Source organism: Brassica napus, chromosome C5, assembly GCF_020379485.1.
Source record: "Brassica napus cultivar Da-Ae chromosome C5, Da-Ae, whole genome shotgun sequence".
NCBI lineage: Eukaryota > Viridiplantae > Streptophyta > Magnoliopsida > Brassicales > Brassicaceae > Brassica > Brassica napus.
Window position 1 is genome coordinate 42380888 of NC_063448.1, and position 15138 is coordinate 42396025.

Consider the following 15138-nt stretch of genomic DNA (forward strand, 5'->3'; position numbering starts at 1 on the left):
CTTGCGGAGCTCAAGAATGAAAAGACCTACAACGGGCATTTAGTAAATTGTGATAAGTGGATGAACATTCATCTGCGTGAAGTTTTCTGCACATCAAAGGTTATATTCTACTTTCGTATATTAATTAAAAGTTTTCCTTCTTCTCTTATTTTGTCATGGAATATGTGTGGTTGACACTCAGATATGTTGGCTTGATGCTTGCTGTAGGAATGGAGACAGGTTTTGGAGGATGCCAGAATGTTATATCCATGGTAATACTATCAAGTACCTTCGTGTTCCAGATGAGGTAATATATTATTTTGTGTATATCATCGTCTATATGAAATTTGTATGCATAGGAACTTCTTTTTCTATTAAAGTTTACATTTTTTGATGATAGAATCGCTGAGGTTTGTGACTTGTAGTGAAGAGGCGATGGTCTGTACTCTTAGTCTAAACTAGTGTTTTGATACAGCTAAAATCTTCAACTACACAAGTTTTTTTGCCTGATCCAGTTCGATCCTCGCGTACTGATGCGCTTTGATGCGCCATGAAGCGCTGAAGCGTCCTCAATCGAAGCGTACTGGAGCCATATGCCCATTTGTAATTCCATGTCCCGCGGGCCGCCCGCAAAAGGCTACATATTTTGCGGTACGGGTTTGGTCAGCCATTCTGAGGACCACAGCCCGCGCGAGACAAGCCTGCCGTGACCCGCTTAAAGACGAACCCGCTACGGTTCGGGATGGAACGAGACGGGAGAACCCAATTGCCATCTCTACTTCTTGCAGTCCTAAATCCGATTTCAAAAGCTTCACAAACCATTCCCAGTACACATTATTTTCAATCTCAACAACAGCCAACACAATTGGCACAATCCTTTTGTCTCCATCTCTGCCTACAGCAGCTAGTAGATGCTCTTTAATATAACACTTCAAGAATGCACGATCTATCCCTATGATAGGCCGACATGATATTCTCTCTGAGATGTGAAACAAACATATAACCTATCAAACCTTTGCTTGCTTCCTGGAGTAGCACCGGGAATAGTGTCAATAACCATTTTTGTATACTGATTGGACATTTTTATCTCAGCTTCATAATCCCATATATGTGAGAAATGCACTTCATGGCTTGTTTTTCTCTGTCGGAATATCTTAGACTTCGCTTTTTCACATTGTTCCTCTGTGACAATAAAATTATACCCTCTCTTGACCTCTTCAGCCATCTCCTATTTCGTAAACTTCCAGTTGATCCTTAATCTCTCCGCAAACAGCCAAGCAATTGACGATACCTGAAGTATCTTTGAGTAGCCTGATCTCATACAATTATGCTCATTGATAATTCGATATACACTTTCACTTGCATCTTGTGCCTCCTTGGTTCGTAAGAACAGTAAATCCTCCAAGGGAAATTTGACTCAACATCAGAGCATCTCGCACCCATCTTCCTTGATGTAGACTTGTACATTTTAATGTCGTAACGGGTCTTCAGAGAGTACCTTAACATTGCCAACTTGAAATCTGCTGCACAAGCAAATGTCTTCCCCAATGCCAAAAGCTCTTCACTGTCAGCACTATTGGAAAACAACTCTCTTCGTTCTACCTCCTCTTCGTATTCATTAGAAGACAATGGATCCAGTATCTTCTCATCATCCTAAATATCATCACCACTCTCTCCATCACTTACATTCTCTTCTTCCTCCCGCGACATCTCCAAAATGTTGTGATAAGTCCTCACAGTTCTCTTCTTCCACGCCTAATCCATTTTCTCCATTCTCTTCTACTTGATTTTCTTCAACCTCATCCTCTTTGTTATCACCACCATCTCCTTCTCCCTCATCTCGGTCGACATCCTCATCCTGACGGTCTCTGTCAGTGTCGGTTCGAACCAGGTTCGTTGCGTCTCTCATCTGCGGTGATTCGCTCAAGCTCACGACCTTTTCCTGTATCGTGCCCCTCTTCAATTGTTTCACTCTTTGTATGATGAGACTACGCTAAACCAAAGTTCAAGGACAGAGTATTATGACTTAGTCTTCAAGTTATTTCCTATGTTTATGCAAATAAAAAGATCACGACTCCACTTCCTGTTATGTAGGAGAAGAGTGATCCACTTTCCCTTTCACGTTTTGTAGGAGTTTGCTTCATGTATATTTTCTATTTAAATCAATGAAAACAACAAAAAGAGGTAGTCATAACTACCCAAAAGAAAAGCTTGTTCTAGTGTGTTCTTAATTTGTTCTTGAACAAATTCTCTTTGATTTGAAGAGAGATCTTAATTGGTATCAAATCACATGTTTCTAGATCAACATTGATATCTCTTGGCAAGGGACCTATCATTGTAGCCTTTTAAGACGCCTATGATAAAGCTTCTTCGGCCTCTCCATCTGTTTTCTTCAAATAGTCAAGAGTTAAACTTTCTTCCTATGTAAGTAATCTAAGGATTTTGGTGAATGATTTTGGAAATTAGGAATTGCTATCGATGGAGGAGAAGAGAAGACCATGAGTTTCTTTAGGATGTTTAAAACGACCAAGTCAAAAATAAGTTAACAGTTGACTTTAGGATGTTTAAAACGACCAAGTCAAAAATAAGTTTATGCTAAGGTTTATTTTAACTTATTTTGTTAAGTTGGGAATTTTATCGACGTGTTTTTCCCGCGAAAGATTCAAAAAATTCAAGTTTAAATAATCCGACTCAAAACCGAACAGCTTCAAGCTCACCCCGAATCACAGAATCAGCAACACGAATTGATTCCTCTTCCTCTCATAGCAACCACGTGTTCTTCAGCATCACTCTCTTATCTCGATTTTCACGGAAAAAAGAAAAACAAAAATAGATTCTTTTGCCGTCATGAAGAATTTGTTTCCGTTTTCGGACGCTCTCTCACTTCGTTCCACATTAATCTCTCGCCGTTATCTCGTCTTTTTAAGAGGTAAGCGATGATGGTATTTCTTTGCCGTTTTCTGATTCTAATTCCGTTACAGAGAGAGGTTTAGCGGTTGATGCCGAAACGAAAACCAGATAGAATTAAACCAGACAGAATTGAATTATTGATTTGATGCGATCATGGTGGTGGAATATTCATGGATTTCTTGCTAAATTATTAAAATTTTAAAACTCAATTGTGAATTTTCGTTTCCAAAAGGGGGAAAGCTTTGATGAGGGAGGGTCACGGCTAGAAGAAGATTATGAGTTTGTTGATTGTTGCTGAAGCAGAACACACCTCACAAGGTTAGTTGCTTTCATGATCTTGGTCTCACATACATTGATTTGACGACCTAAGGGAACTAAGTAACAAATACTCCCTCCGTTCCCTAGATTAAGATGTTTTCGATTTTTTACTTGTTCTACAAATATATATTTTCTATATGTTTAAGGTACTTTTTTATGCTTTTAATAAACATTAAATGAAAATATTTAAATTGATTAAATTTCATTGGTGAAAAGTTATTGAAAAATGTATAATAAAATAAAAGAAAAATTAAATAATAAACATTTATTAAATTCTTAATAAGCGTGAACACTTTAGAAAATCTTACTTTGGAGAACAGAGGTAGTATATATCATCATACACATTGATTAGGCATTGGGACATCATCAACAATTCTTTTTATTGTTTCCTTTTATTTCATATCTTCCTTCTTTATGCCAAATACACTGAACGTTTTCTTGACTAAAACCCTCTGTTGTGATGGTCTTACATATATTTGACTTCTACGCCTAAGATAGAATGATCCTCATCTGTTCTCCATGGGTGTGGATTGCGACTTTCTGCTCTATATGAGATCAAAGGGGACTTTTTTTTTCTCTTAAATTTCCGAAAACCTATTCTTTCTGAATTTAAATAAATGATTTTTTTGTGTGCAAAATGTACCCATTAATTAGGCATCTAACCAGGCAACAATTAAGTTTTCTATTCTTCCCTTGCTTTGAGCTTTTTTCTCGCCATGTTTTCTTTTAGGAGGTGTTATTGGTTTATATATTTTGATTGATTTAGAAATCCATATAGTATTTATAAATCTAAGTAAAATATGCAAATCCGGAGGTTTTCCCTCGGATTTGAGTCTTTGTATTTTTAACTACAAAATCCATTCAAATCCATTATAAAATCAAATATATTAGTAAATCTGTACGATTGAATAACACTTGATTTAATATAGAATTTATGAATCATTAAACCAATAACACATGATTTTAATACAGATTTTAAAATCACAGAACCAATAACACTATATTTAATTCGGATTTTCAAATCCATTAAAATACAACAACCAATAATAACATTTATGCCAATTACACTGAACTAGCTAGAAGCTATCGCTTCGGGTCGACTTAAGATGTGCATTTTACCAGTCATTGTTGCTATTCCTAGAGTCTGCACTTTTCTGAAATCTGTATTTTGGAAAATGGCAGAATCCATACCTCATTTTCTCTGCATGTATATATGGAACCAAGTTTATAGGAACTCATGGGGGTATGTATGAATGCTCACATTTGACACTGTAATATTTTTTGTGAGAAGGTTAAATTCTATCAAAGCATGTATTAGATTGTACTCTGTTCATACACTATATTCCAGTCAATTGAAATATCAAATTTCCATGAGAATAATGTTCTTCTTGCTTAAATAGACTTGCAAGCATTTCCTCTAGTCAAATCTTAAAACAAATTTCTTCAGCAACTAAATTAAAGCCGTTGACGGAGTTAATACTTTTGAACATTTTCAATCATTCCCTCTAGTCAATATCCGAAAAAGTAACAAGTTAACTATAGTTTTCGACGACTTTCGAGTATATAGCAACTCTATTATGGTATTCAATATGTTTATATGTGTATCTAAGATCTTGTTGTGAATGCAAAAAAGTCTCATATTAGAAGTTTAGGCAAATAATGTTTAATATATAAAAGGATGTCCACCAACCCTGATCAGTACGAGACCTTTTCGGAAAGTGCCCAATAGCAAATCCATGTGGTCTTACCTCTTAAGCCCAAAGTGGACAATATCGTACTAATCGGCCTAGACAGGATTGGATATGGGCTCGAGAAATCCCAACAGATCTGAATTTTGCAACATGATAATTTGTTAGATTTGTTTCCTCTGGTTAGGATTAGGTATGATCATTTATATGTGGTTCGGATTCTTTGAAGATATGTAACAGATGCTGATGAAACAATTATTTTGATTCTGCGGTGACGGATTTTGCTTCTGCAACAAATTCTTGATTTTGCGTAGGTGTATAATGATTCTCCTTTCTCGATCTAACAATAACTTATTTATTATCATGACATTATAATTTTCTATGTGGTTTAGAAAATAATAGCCATTGGTTTTAGAAGGCTTAGCCCCTAGGCACCGCTGCCTAGATCGCTTTTTAGAACACTCGTTTAGATCATATTTTTAGGCTCTTTGTTTTTTTTCAGTTTTTCCTTATGCATAGATATGAAAGAAGGCTTTGATGCATTTTCATCTCTATTAAGCCCTTTTGCTTGGTTCTGATGGGTGTTTGGTGTTTGTTAGCTCTTTTTTGGTCTTTATCTGATGGATACCAAGGGGTAACTATGTTTATGAAGGCTTAGCGCTTAGGCGATGCCATCTAGAACGCTTTTTAGAACACTGGATTAGATCATATTTCTAGGCTCTTTGGATTTTTTCAGTTGTTAGAAATTCTCATGCATAGATATGAAAGAAGGGTTTGATGCATTTTCCCTTCTGCTAAACCCTTTTGCTTGGTTCTGATTGGTGTTTGTTAGGTGTCTTTTTGGTCTTTATCTGATGGATACCAAGGGGTAACTATGTTTATGTACGAGTAGTTACCAGTTGTGTGCTGCTTACAGTCTGATAAATACACACACATGTTGCAAATATATCTGTTTCTGAAACCTTTTTTATGGGCTAATCGATGTTTTTTTTTGTCGATGCAGAGCCTTAGCAACAAGAAACAAATAAAAAAATGGCCGAGACGCGAGCTCAGCATCGCAGGCGAGTGACATCACTGACATGGGATGACGTAGAATCTAAACAAGATGTGTTTCGTAACACCTTATCTCGACTCTCAGTAAGGTCTATCCGTTCAGTGAAAACGGTTAACAGATACTGGTATGGCTCAGTTAGGGACAAACATTTTGCTACGATACATCTCGCTCAATCGAGAAAGAAGCCCTCATACATAGCTTGTCCAAGAGTAAACAACGCTATGGAGCTGTATTTGTTGAAGCCAGGGAAGTTCAACTATCGACACCACGCTACAGTTGATCCTCCGGGAAGAAGCGCTGAGCACCAGATGCACATGATAGCGTCGTTCAATGGATTAGTATGCTGCATCAACCAACTCTCTGATGAACATGAAGAAGATTACCAGATATGGATCTGCAATCCTTCTACTGAACAGACTCTGCTTCTTCCTCAGGGCAGACCATCGTTTTGGACTGAACCAAGCATCGGAGTTGCATATGGTCCTGACATTAGCGAGTACAAAATTTTCCGCATAGTCAATGATGGTGATAAAATCACTGGAGAAGGTTTTCACATAGAATGGGAGGTGTATTCTTCTAGCACTGGTGCGTGGAGGATCATCGGCGCTGTGCCTCATCTTCCAATGTATGTTTTTCTTAGCCCACATAGATCCAGTCATGTCTTTGTAGGAGGAAAGATGTACTGGCTTGTTTCTTTGGAAGATCCTGGTATAATCCTCTACGTGGATATGGAAGAGAGATTCGGAGTTATGGAGCTGCCTCACTATCCAACAGAACTGCGTGAAGAAGACAGGATAACAGATTGCACATATCTGATAAACCTGGGAGGATCACTCTCACTTGTAGTTCTACATGGGGATTACTTTGACATATGGGTGTGGAAAGAAGCTAGTTGGGTCCTTGAAACCAGAGATGAATTTGAATTCCTGGACGATGATGAAATTGTATTATTCCTGACCTCATCAGACAAGGAGATCCTGTGTGTGACTGGGTCGCACATGTGGACTTATCATTTCAATACTACGATAATATGTTTCCTTCTTCATTGCTCTGTAATACAATGTGATATGTTGTTTTATTGAGCCAGGCAATGGTGGGGTGAGGCTAGAAGGAAGGTGACGAAGAGTATTTATCATTTCTGGCTTGCTGGTGGTGATGGACAAAGTCTTTACTTGATTTATCTTGCAGAGGCTGTGTTTCTCACTGGATACTCTGTTTTTATTTTTCCGTTCTAAAACTTCTCATTTCGTTTAAGGTTTCTGGTTTGCATCATGTCCTAAACTTTTGGTTTTGAACTTTGTGCTTTATCGTTTGTTTCGGTTTGTAAACCTTTATCAACAGTAATAAGCTGTGTTTCCGAACCAAGGTTTTCATTTATATAAAAAGGGAAGCGTTAGTGATTTGTCCAGGGCCGGCTTAAACAGGAAAACTTTTGCGACCGTCCCAAGTCCAATCTTCTGTTCTTCTATTTTTAATAGGTAAACAATTTTATTTAAATAAATACTTAGTTTGACAAAAATATTTATCAGAAACATTTTTAAGAATATAAGAAAGAGTGTCTCTCTACAAACACATCCAGTAACTATCTGGAACAAAGGAGCTTATCATGCCGGTTCCTGCTTTCATTGTAATCAATTGAGGCACTTATAATCGTTTGGCTATGCAAGAGTTTATGATTCTCTGCCGGCAGGAGGAACCTCTTCTTTGAGGCCTTTCAGATGGGAAGTGAAGGCCTTTCAAAATTTTCATTGACAGCATGGACACTAAAAATGGGTTTGTCAGCCATGATATAAATAAATTACTACAGTCTCATCAATCATGTTTGGAAGAAAAAAAACTACTAGTAAAAAACCTGAAATTTTTGGTCGGAAATTTTATAATTGAAGATTTTTAACCTTTTCCCATGATATAAATAAATTTTCAACATTCCAGAAAAAAATATTTTGAAGTTTAGGAAAAAAATCAAATGGATAATGGTAAATATCTTTTCAGTGTAGTACTTAACACTAACAAAAAAAAATATTTTTTGAATTTTTCATAACTACAATTTCCATCACTCTCTGATCATGAGATACTCCCAAGACAATCTGCTAAATCTATGACAATTTCTCAATGTGTCTTGAAAGTTGAAACAATAAAATCCTTACTTTACACTACAAATTTCACCGAATCTTTCCTAACCATTTTTTCAAAAAAATAAAAATAAAAGTTTCCTAACCATTTAAGGACTCCCTCTGTTTCTAGACGCAAAGAAAAATTGCAATGGATTTTGCATCTAATCTTGACAGCAGTATCTCAATGATAAAATTGAGGTAAATCGTCATTATGAACGATTGTGTGTTGTGTATGAAATTTTTTGGTGATTCTACAAATTGTTCACGGATGATTTTTGCATTGCTGCTTTTGAAACATTATAGTTATCTTTTGGTTAGTGTTGTATACAAAAATATTTATCGTAATGTATTTGACCATGTTATTTTGTAAACCTCAACATTCGTTTCTGAAATAAAATTTTACATGTTTAGCAAAAAAAATATTATGTAGATATGTAACGTGCTAAACAAACAACTTTTGGTGGCGGCGGGGTGAGGCTAGAAGAGTGGGGAAGAGGATTTATCAACTCTGTTTTGTTGGTGATGATGACAAATGAACAAGGAAAATTTGTCCCTATATACACAAAAAAATCCCAAATTTACTAATTAACTAAAATTCCCCTCTTTTTCCTACTTACTCTTCTCATCTTTCTGGCCCTGGGGCGATCTGATGCATTATTGGAAATGTGATTCTAAAATTAACAATTTCTTAGCACACATTCTTATACGCTCTCTGCGCGACCACCAATGAAACCAGAGTCGGATACCAAAACTACCTAAGGACACCTCTTCTTCTTCTCCGGCCATCTTCCTTTCTTTGAATGAATACTTTTGGATTTGATCTTCTTACACGTGTCTTCATACTGAAACCTTGATCGTTTGACTCAATTTTTTCTTTGGTAAAAAGGTTTGGTCAATAACTTTTATTGTTATTGTCATTTTTTGCCTCTCGCTGTCATGCATTTCAGGTAAAAACGATGAAGACTACTGAATGATTCATAATGATACCTTGGAACTCACGCTATTCATTATGTATATTCATTTTATTCTATATTTTTTTCGATAGGCTATATCGGCTGATCCAGTAGGCCCTAGAAAAAAAAAACACTTAGTGCTATAAAGTAGACCAGATACCACACCGCCTAACCCTAGTTTGAAATACTCTTAACACCATATTTGTTTCCACACAAAGATTCATTGATTGTAAAATAGGTTTTTTGTGATGGATAAATTTAACATTTATTCAAAAACAAATCCGCATATTTTACCAGTTAGTTAGTTTTACTTTACTTTTGTTATGTTTTTATTTTCGCTCTTTGGTCCTTGTTTTCATCAAGCCCATATACAAATTTGTCTTGTACATTTTTAATTGATTTTCAAATATATTTTGTTGATAGAGAAACTAATATTGCATATAGTTGAAACAAAACAATAATAGGATCAATTATTCAATGAAGTACTTGGTCAACTTGAGAAGCTACAAAGAAAAAGACGGAACAACGCAAAGAAGAAACAATAAAAGTTCAAGGAAAAAAAAAACTCAAAGCAATACTAATGAAAGAGTAAATAAAACCAACAACAACAAAGAAGCAAATGAAAATCAAAAGCACCAAACAGTTCAACAAATAGCAAAGAAAACAAGCAGATTCGTCAAAACACAAACAGGAAAATAGCTTCTTAATGAAGAAGATGAAGAAGAGTCAGATTTCTTCAACCTAATCCCTTTCTTATTAGCTTTAACTCCATCCCCGTTGACTCCAACTTCAGCACCAACGACGACCCCAAACCTCCTAGTTTTCCAAAACGAGTTCTTGTACCTCACTTGTGTCTTCAGGTTTATCCGAAAACTCGCCAATCCATTAGGCAAAACCGCTTCTAAAACTGTCTGGTTGTTCAGAGGCACAACCTGACCCCACTTCTTGGCTTTCTTCTTGCGTCCCTGGTAGAATCTTGGCACCGTGTAGTTAGCGATGAATACATAGGTGACGCTGGAGAAGGAAAGGTGGACGTCGTCATAGTAGATTCCTTGTTCACTGTTTGGATTAGCTAGACGAACCATGAAGTTGAGAGTGGTGTTGAGTCGTGAGTTTAGGGTTTTGTTGAGGGCTGGAACGTAAAAGTATTCGATTGAGCATTTTGGAATGTCTGAACCCGTTGGACGTAGATTTATCCAAACTATGAGAATGATGAGTCCAGCTATGATGATTAACCAAAAGCCGAAGCGCCACCAGCAACTTGGGGCTCTTCCTTCAGCTTCAAGACGACTCATTTTTTTCTCAAACTTTTGATATTTTGGCAACTCAAAGACACGACTAAATAAGAGCCTGGAGACAGATTTAAAAAATATAAAAAATTAAATTAATTCATGCATGATTGATGATAAATAATATAATTCGAAGACTTCTAACGGTCTTATATAGAAAGAAAGCTGTTTCCAAAACAAATATATATACAAAGACCAAAACGGAATGTTCGTCTTTGGTAAAGCCAAAAGGGATGTTCAATAACAGATCCCATTAATCAAACCAAAATTTTGACTTTGTAAAGATCAAATGGTTTATACATTTTATTTGTTGGATACTCATTTCTTAATTACCAAAAGATCGAAATCCTTTAACAAAAAAAAAAATAATACCAAAAGATTGTGCACTGAAACCATATGTAATTCCTATAGATCTTAAATCACATCAAGTATCCAATAGTAGTTTCGTTATAAGCATCACCTGATCGTGTGATCCCTAGACTTCATATTTAATATATTTTTTCCAGTTAACTACAAATACTTGATTATATAGCTTATAAGTAATTACTAACTTATATCATTTACAGATATATTTTTCTTTCACATTTTCACTAAGTGAAGGTAAAAGAGTTTCACCTGCCTTCAGGGTAAGTTCGATTATAGTTTTTTTTGTGATATATTCAAACACATTTCAGTTAGACGAGTCTACTCGATAAAGAACTTCCCCAATTTTTCACGCCAAGAACTTCCCCAATTTTTTAAAGATGGATTTTGAAAAAACACGCTGAGAAGAATATTTCAATTTGGATAAGAGATTAATTTAACTATTTATAAAGATATTTGAAATTTTACTATTTATAAAGATATTTATTGTTTTTTCTGTGTGTTAATCGATTCGAGGAACAAAAATATATTTTTTAAAAGAAAATTTCAGCGTACTTATCTCTATAGTATTATTTGAGAAGTCAATTTCCTATGTGTCATTCTCATGTTAGTTAACTCTCACGATGGTTGATTACACTGATACTCTTAATGAATTAATTTACATTTTAAATTCTATTATTTATTTTTTTATTTAGTTTCCTTTTAAAAAATTTCCGAAAATATACACATATAATAAAAAGGAAAATTTTATAAAGTTAAGAAAAAAGAATTGAAAAGTGAAAATATATGTATATATAATATAATTTCATAAAAATAAAAAGTTCACAAAATAGTAATATTACATTTAAAAATATTTTTAAATAATATAAAATATAATTTTGAAGTAATAAAATACTTTCTTTCTATCTATATTTTCTTATGAAAATTATAAATTTCTATATAATGTGATTTCATTAAAAACAATTTACACAAATAATATTGATATTAGAAAAAGAAATATTATTTCTTTTAAAACATAATTTTAAACAATACAAAAAATTCAAAGTAATAAAAATATTTTTATATATCTATATATTTTCTTAGATGATTACATAAAATAATTAAGTAACATAGACTAGTATATGTTTAATTGTCTAAAAATAGTTTATAATTAGTAATATTTAATTTTTTTTTATTTATTTTTCATATATTTAGTTGACTATAATATCTTTCAATTACAGCAAAAAAATATGAAAAAAAGACAAAAATAGCACTAAATCAAGTTTTTGTTCCCAAACTACCACTCAAGGTCAAAAGTCACAAAAATAGCACTTAATGTTTTATCAAAAGTCACAAACTTAGGGTTTAGAGTTAAAGGGTGGGGTTTAGGATTTAGGGTTTAGGGTTTAGAGTTTAGGGTTTAGGGTTTAGAGTTTAGGGTTTAGGGTTTAGGGTTTAGAGTTTAGGGTTTAGGGTTTAGAGTTTAGCGTTTAGGGTTTAGGGTTTAGGGTTTAGAGTTTAGGGTTTAGAGTTTAGGGTTTAGGGTTTAGAGTTGAGAAATGAGGTTTTGGGGATAAGATTTCAAATTTTGAAAAATAAAAAAATTAAAATTTTCAAAAGATAAAATGCTATTTTGGTCATTTTAGTTTTTGAGTGCTATTTTTGTGATATAAACTTAGAAATGTGCTATTTTGGAGATTTGCCCAAAAAATATTGATAAATTATATTTTACTTATATAATATTATTTTTAAACAAAATCATATTTTTTTTAGTGCTTATTTTTAGGAGATATTAAAAAAACTAAAAATAAAATTTTAAAATAAGCATCGTTTGATCAAATAGTTACAAAATAGTTTAATAAGGTACATATATTATATTTTATCATTATTAAAGTTATTTTTTTCTTAATATTAAATTTGCTTTTAAATTTTATGTTTTTATGTTTGTGGTACTTAATAGAACCATAATCAAAATACAAAAGCAAATCTAAATTCTTATTTTTAAGATTATTTAAAATAAATTTTAGTTTCCATTCAATAAATCAAAGGCATAAAGTTCAATAAATCAAAGGCATAAAGTTATTTAGAATTTATAAAATATTTTAATTATTGTAAATATTGATATGTGTTCACGAGCTTTCAAAAATGCATCAGCTACTTACGCATGTATCCTATTGATCATCGCTTTATTTTCTAATATTTTTTATAAAAAACATCAACATATAATTTGATAAATATTACGAAATACATGTACATTTGACTTAATTATAATAAAAATAATTATACTTCATTTTGAATTTGAAAGAATCTATGTAACTAAATATACTCACAACATGAGTGATTCGACTAATCCAACTTATATCTAAAATCATAGATTTAACTACGATAAGAATATATAATTTTAATAAGAATAGTAATTTATTTTATAAATAAAAATCATAGGACAACAAAATATATTAAAAATGAAAATAAAATATTAACCAATTGTTAAAATTTAGTTCTTTTGTAAGATTATATATATGCATGAGACTTCAGAATATTATCGTTTCGTTATACTAATTTATGTAATTTGGAATCAGACACTTTAGTTTATTTTTTAATTTCATTCTAAGCGCAATATATATTAAGTTATATATAATCTTCATAAAATATATTTACATATCTAAGACAACAACCACCTAAATGCAAATAAGAAATTAATCAAAATTTTAGTATATAGAATAAAAAAATGTTACAGTTGAATTCATAGATGCAATCCAATTTACCTAAATGATAACTAAATCGACTGAAAAATAACAAAACCGATTAGATATAACATATAAAAAATCATATGTATAATTAAAGTAATATAATATTATTAATATAAATGATGCATATAAATTATAAATTAATTTAAAATTAAAAGTAAGTAGCAATCAATTATTATAATATATTTACTTTAGAAATATTTATATCCGTTTATGAGCACGGTAAAATCACCTAGTACAAATATATCACTTATGTCTGATAACTTATAGAAATAGAAATATAAACAAGTTATATTACTATAACTTAGAAAATACAAATTTGGTTATTAATAAAAATGAGTAAAGAACCAAACAACAACACCACACAATTATTTTTATTTTAATATTTGATATTTGTTTTCTATTTGCAGATAATTTAAATAAATTCTTTGATACTGGACTTAGTTAAACTAAATACCTAATTTTACATGGCGGTACTCCTCCTACACACAAAGTCACGTCATACGCATACGAATTGAGAGAGGGAGGATAACCAAATCAACGAATGTCAAATTAAATCCAAGTCAATGAACAAAAAAAAAGTGATGAGAAAAAATAAATCAATTTACTTTATTAGGAGTCCCTAAAGTGTTTTGGAATTCCTGATGAGTGATGATAACCGGCACCAAACCGAATAATACAATATATATGACATAAACTAAAATAATTAAATATTACCACCAGTCCAGCCTACGCGACACTACCACAAATTTCATCGAAAGATTAGTTAGCAAAAAATAATTTTAGAATTGATTTTTTTTCTTGAGAAAACATGAAATATTAGTTTCTTTATCAGCAAAAATATATTTGAAAATCAATTAAAACACTCGCGACACTATCACAAATTTCATCGAAAGATTAGTTAGGAAAACATAATTTTAGAATTGATTTTTTTTTTGAGAAAACATGTAATCTTAGTTTCTCTATCAGCAAAAATATATTTGAAAATCAATTAAAAAAATCGCGACACTACCACAAATTTCATCAAAAGACTAGTTAGGAAAAATAATTTTAGAATTGTTTTTTTTTTTGGAGAAAATATGTAATATTAGTTTGGGAAATTAGGCCACATGTCCATAGCACAAGGAGCGCGTAAAAAGGAAAAACATGATTGTGTGTTCACACAGTAAATGAATCATCATCTTCACTTCTCACCTTTTTGCAAGATCTATGTATACCATGTTTGTTGGTGAATGTGAAGTATTTTTCTGATATTTTTATCATATATAATTTTGTTGTCATGCATATAGATGCCTGCATGCACAGTTAACAGATATTAGTTGGAAGATGTAGGTGTAAGCTTGAGTGGATTTGATGGTTTTGAATGCTCGACTATACTATGTGTGGAATGTTTGTAGTATGGTCAAAGAACTGTGTTGTGCCTGCAAATATATACTTGGAATTGTATGGTGTCTGCGTTAAACCATGTTGGTAGATTATTGTAAAGTAGTTGTGTTGCAATTGTCCTTTTGCATAATCCCAATAACATATACTGCATGTACTTGTTAGTATATATTTGTATTATGATGTATATACTATTATACACAATTCAATAGCAAACTTTACTATTATACACAATTCAATAGCAAACTTACATGGTTTGACGATCTTGACAATTTCTCTTTGCTGATATAGGATGGAGGAGTTAGGGTTGCCCGAACGTTTGTATCAAACAAAGTTCAAACATACTGAACGGAAAAGAACC

General features: G+C 32.7%; 2 protein-coding genes across 6 annotated transcripts; one reads left to right on the top strand and one right to left on the bottom strand.

Annotated features, from left to right (window-relative positions):
• Positions 1–497: 497 nt before the first annotated feature.
• LOC111212207 (F-box protein At5g49610-like) lies at positions 498–7349 on the top strand. 5 transcript variants are annotated; one of them, XM_048758900.1, is made up of 4 exons: positions 498–2908; positions 3122–3207; positions 5899–6574; positions 7037–7349. In XM_048758900.1, the coding sequence occupies exons 3-4, from the start codon at positions 5928–5930 to the stop codon at positions 7182–7184; spliced, it is 795 nt and encodes a 264-aa protein (XP_048614857.1). In that variant the 5' UTR covers positions 498–2908; positions 3122–3207; positions 5899–5927; the 3' UTR covers positions 7185–7349. The 5 variants fall into 5 exon arrangements, with proteins under 5 accessions (XP_048614857.1, XP_048614855.1, XP_022569373.1 ...); XM_048758898.1 differs by having other exon boundaries at positions 5899–7349; XM_022713652.2 differs by lacking the exon at positions 498–2908 and having other exon boundaries at positions 3052–3207; positions 5899–7349.
• A 211-nt stretch (positions 7350–7560) lies between these two features.
• LOC111212210 (protein NDR1-like) lies at positions 7561–10523 on the bottom strand. The gene has a single exon (XM_048758901.1). The coding sequence runs from the start codon at positions 10309–10311 to the stop codon at positions 9661–9663; it is 651 nt and encodes a 216-aa protein (XP_048614858.1). The 5' UTR covers positions 10312–10523; the 3' UTR covers positions 7561–9660.
• Between the last annotated feature and the right edge of the window lie 4615 nt (positions 10524–15138).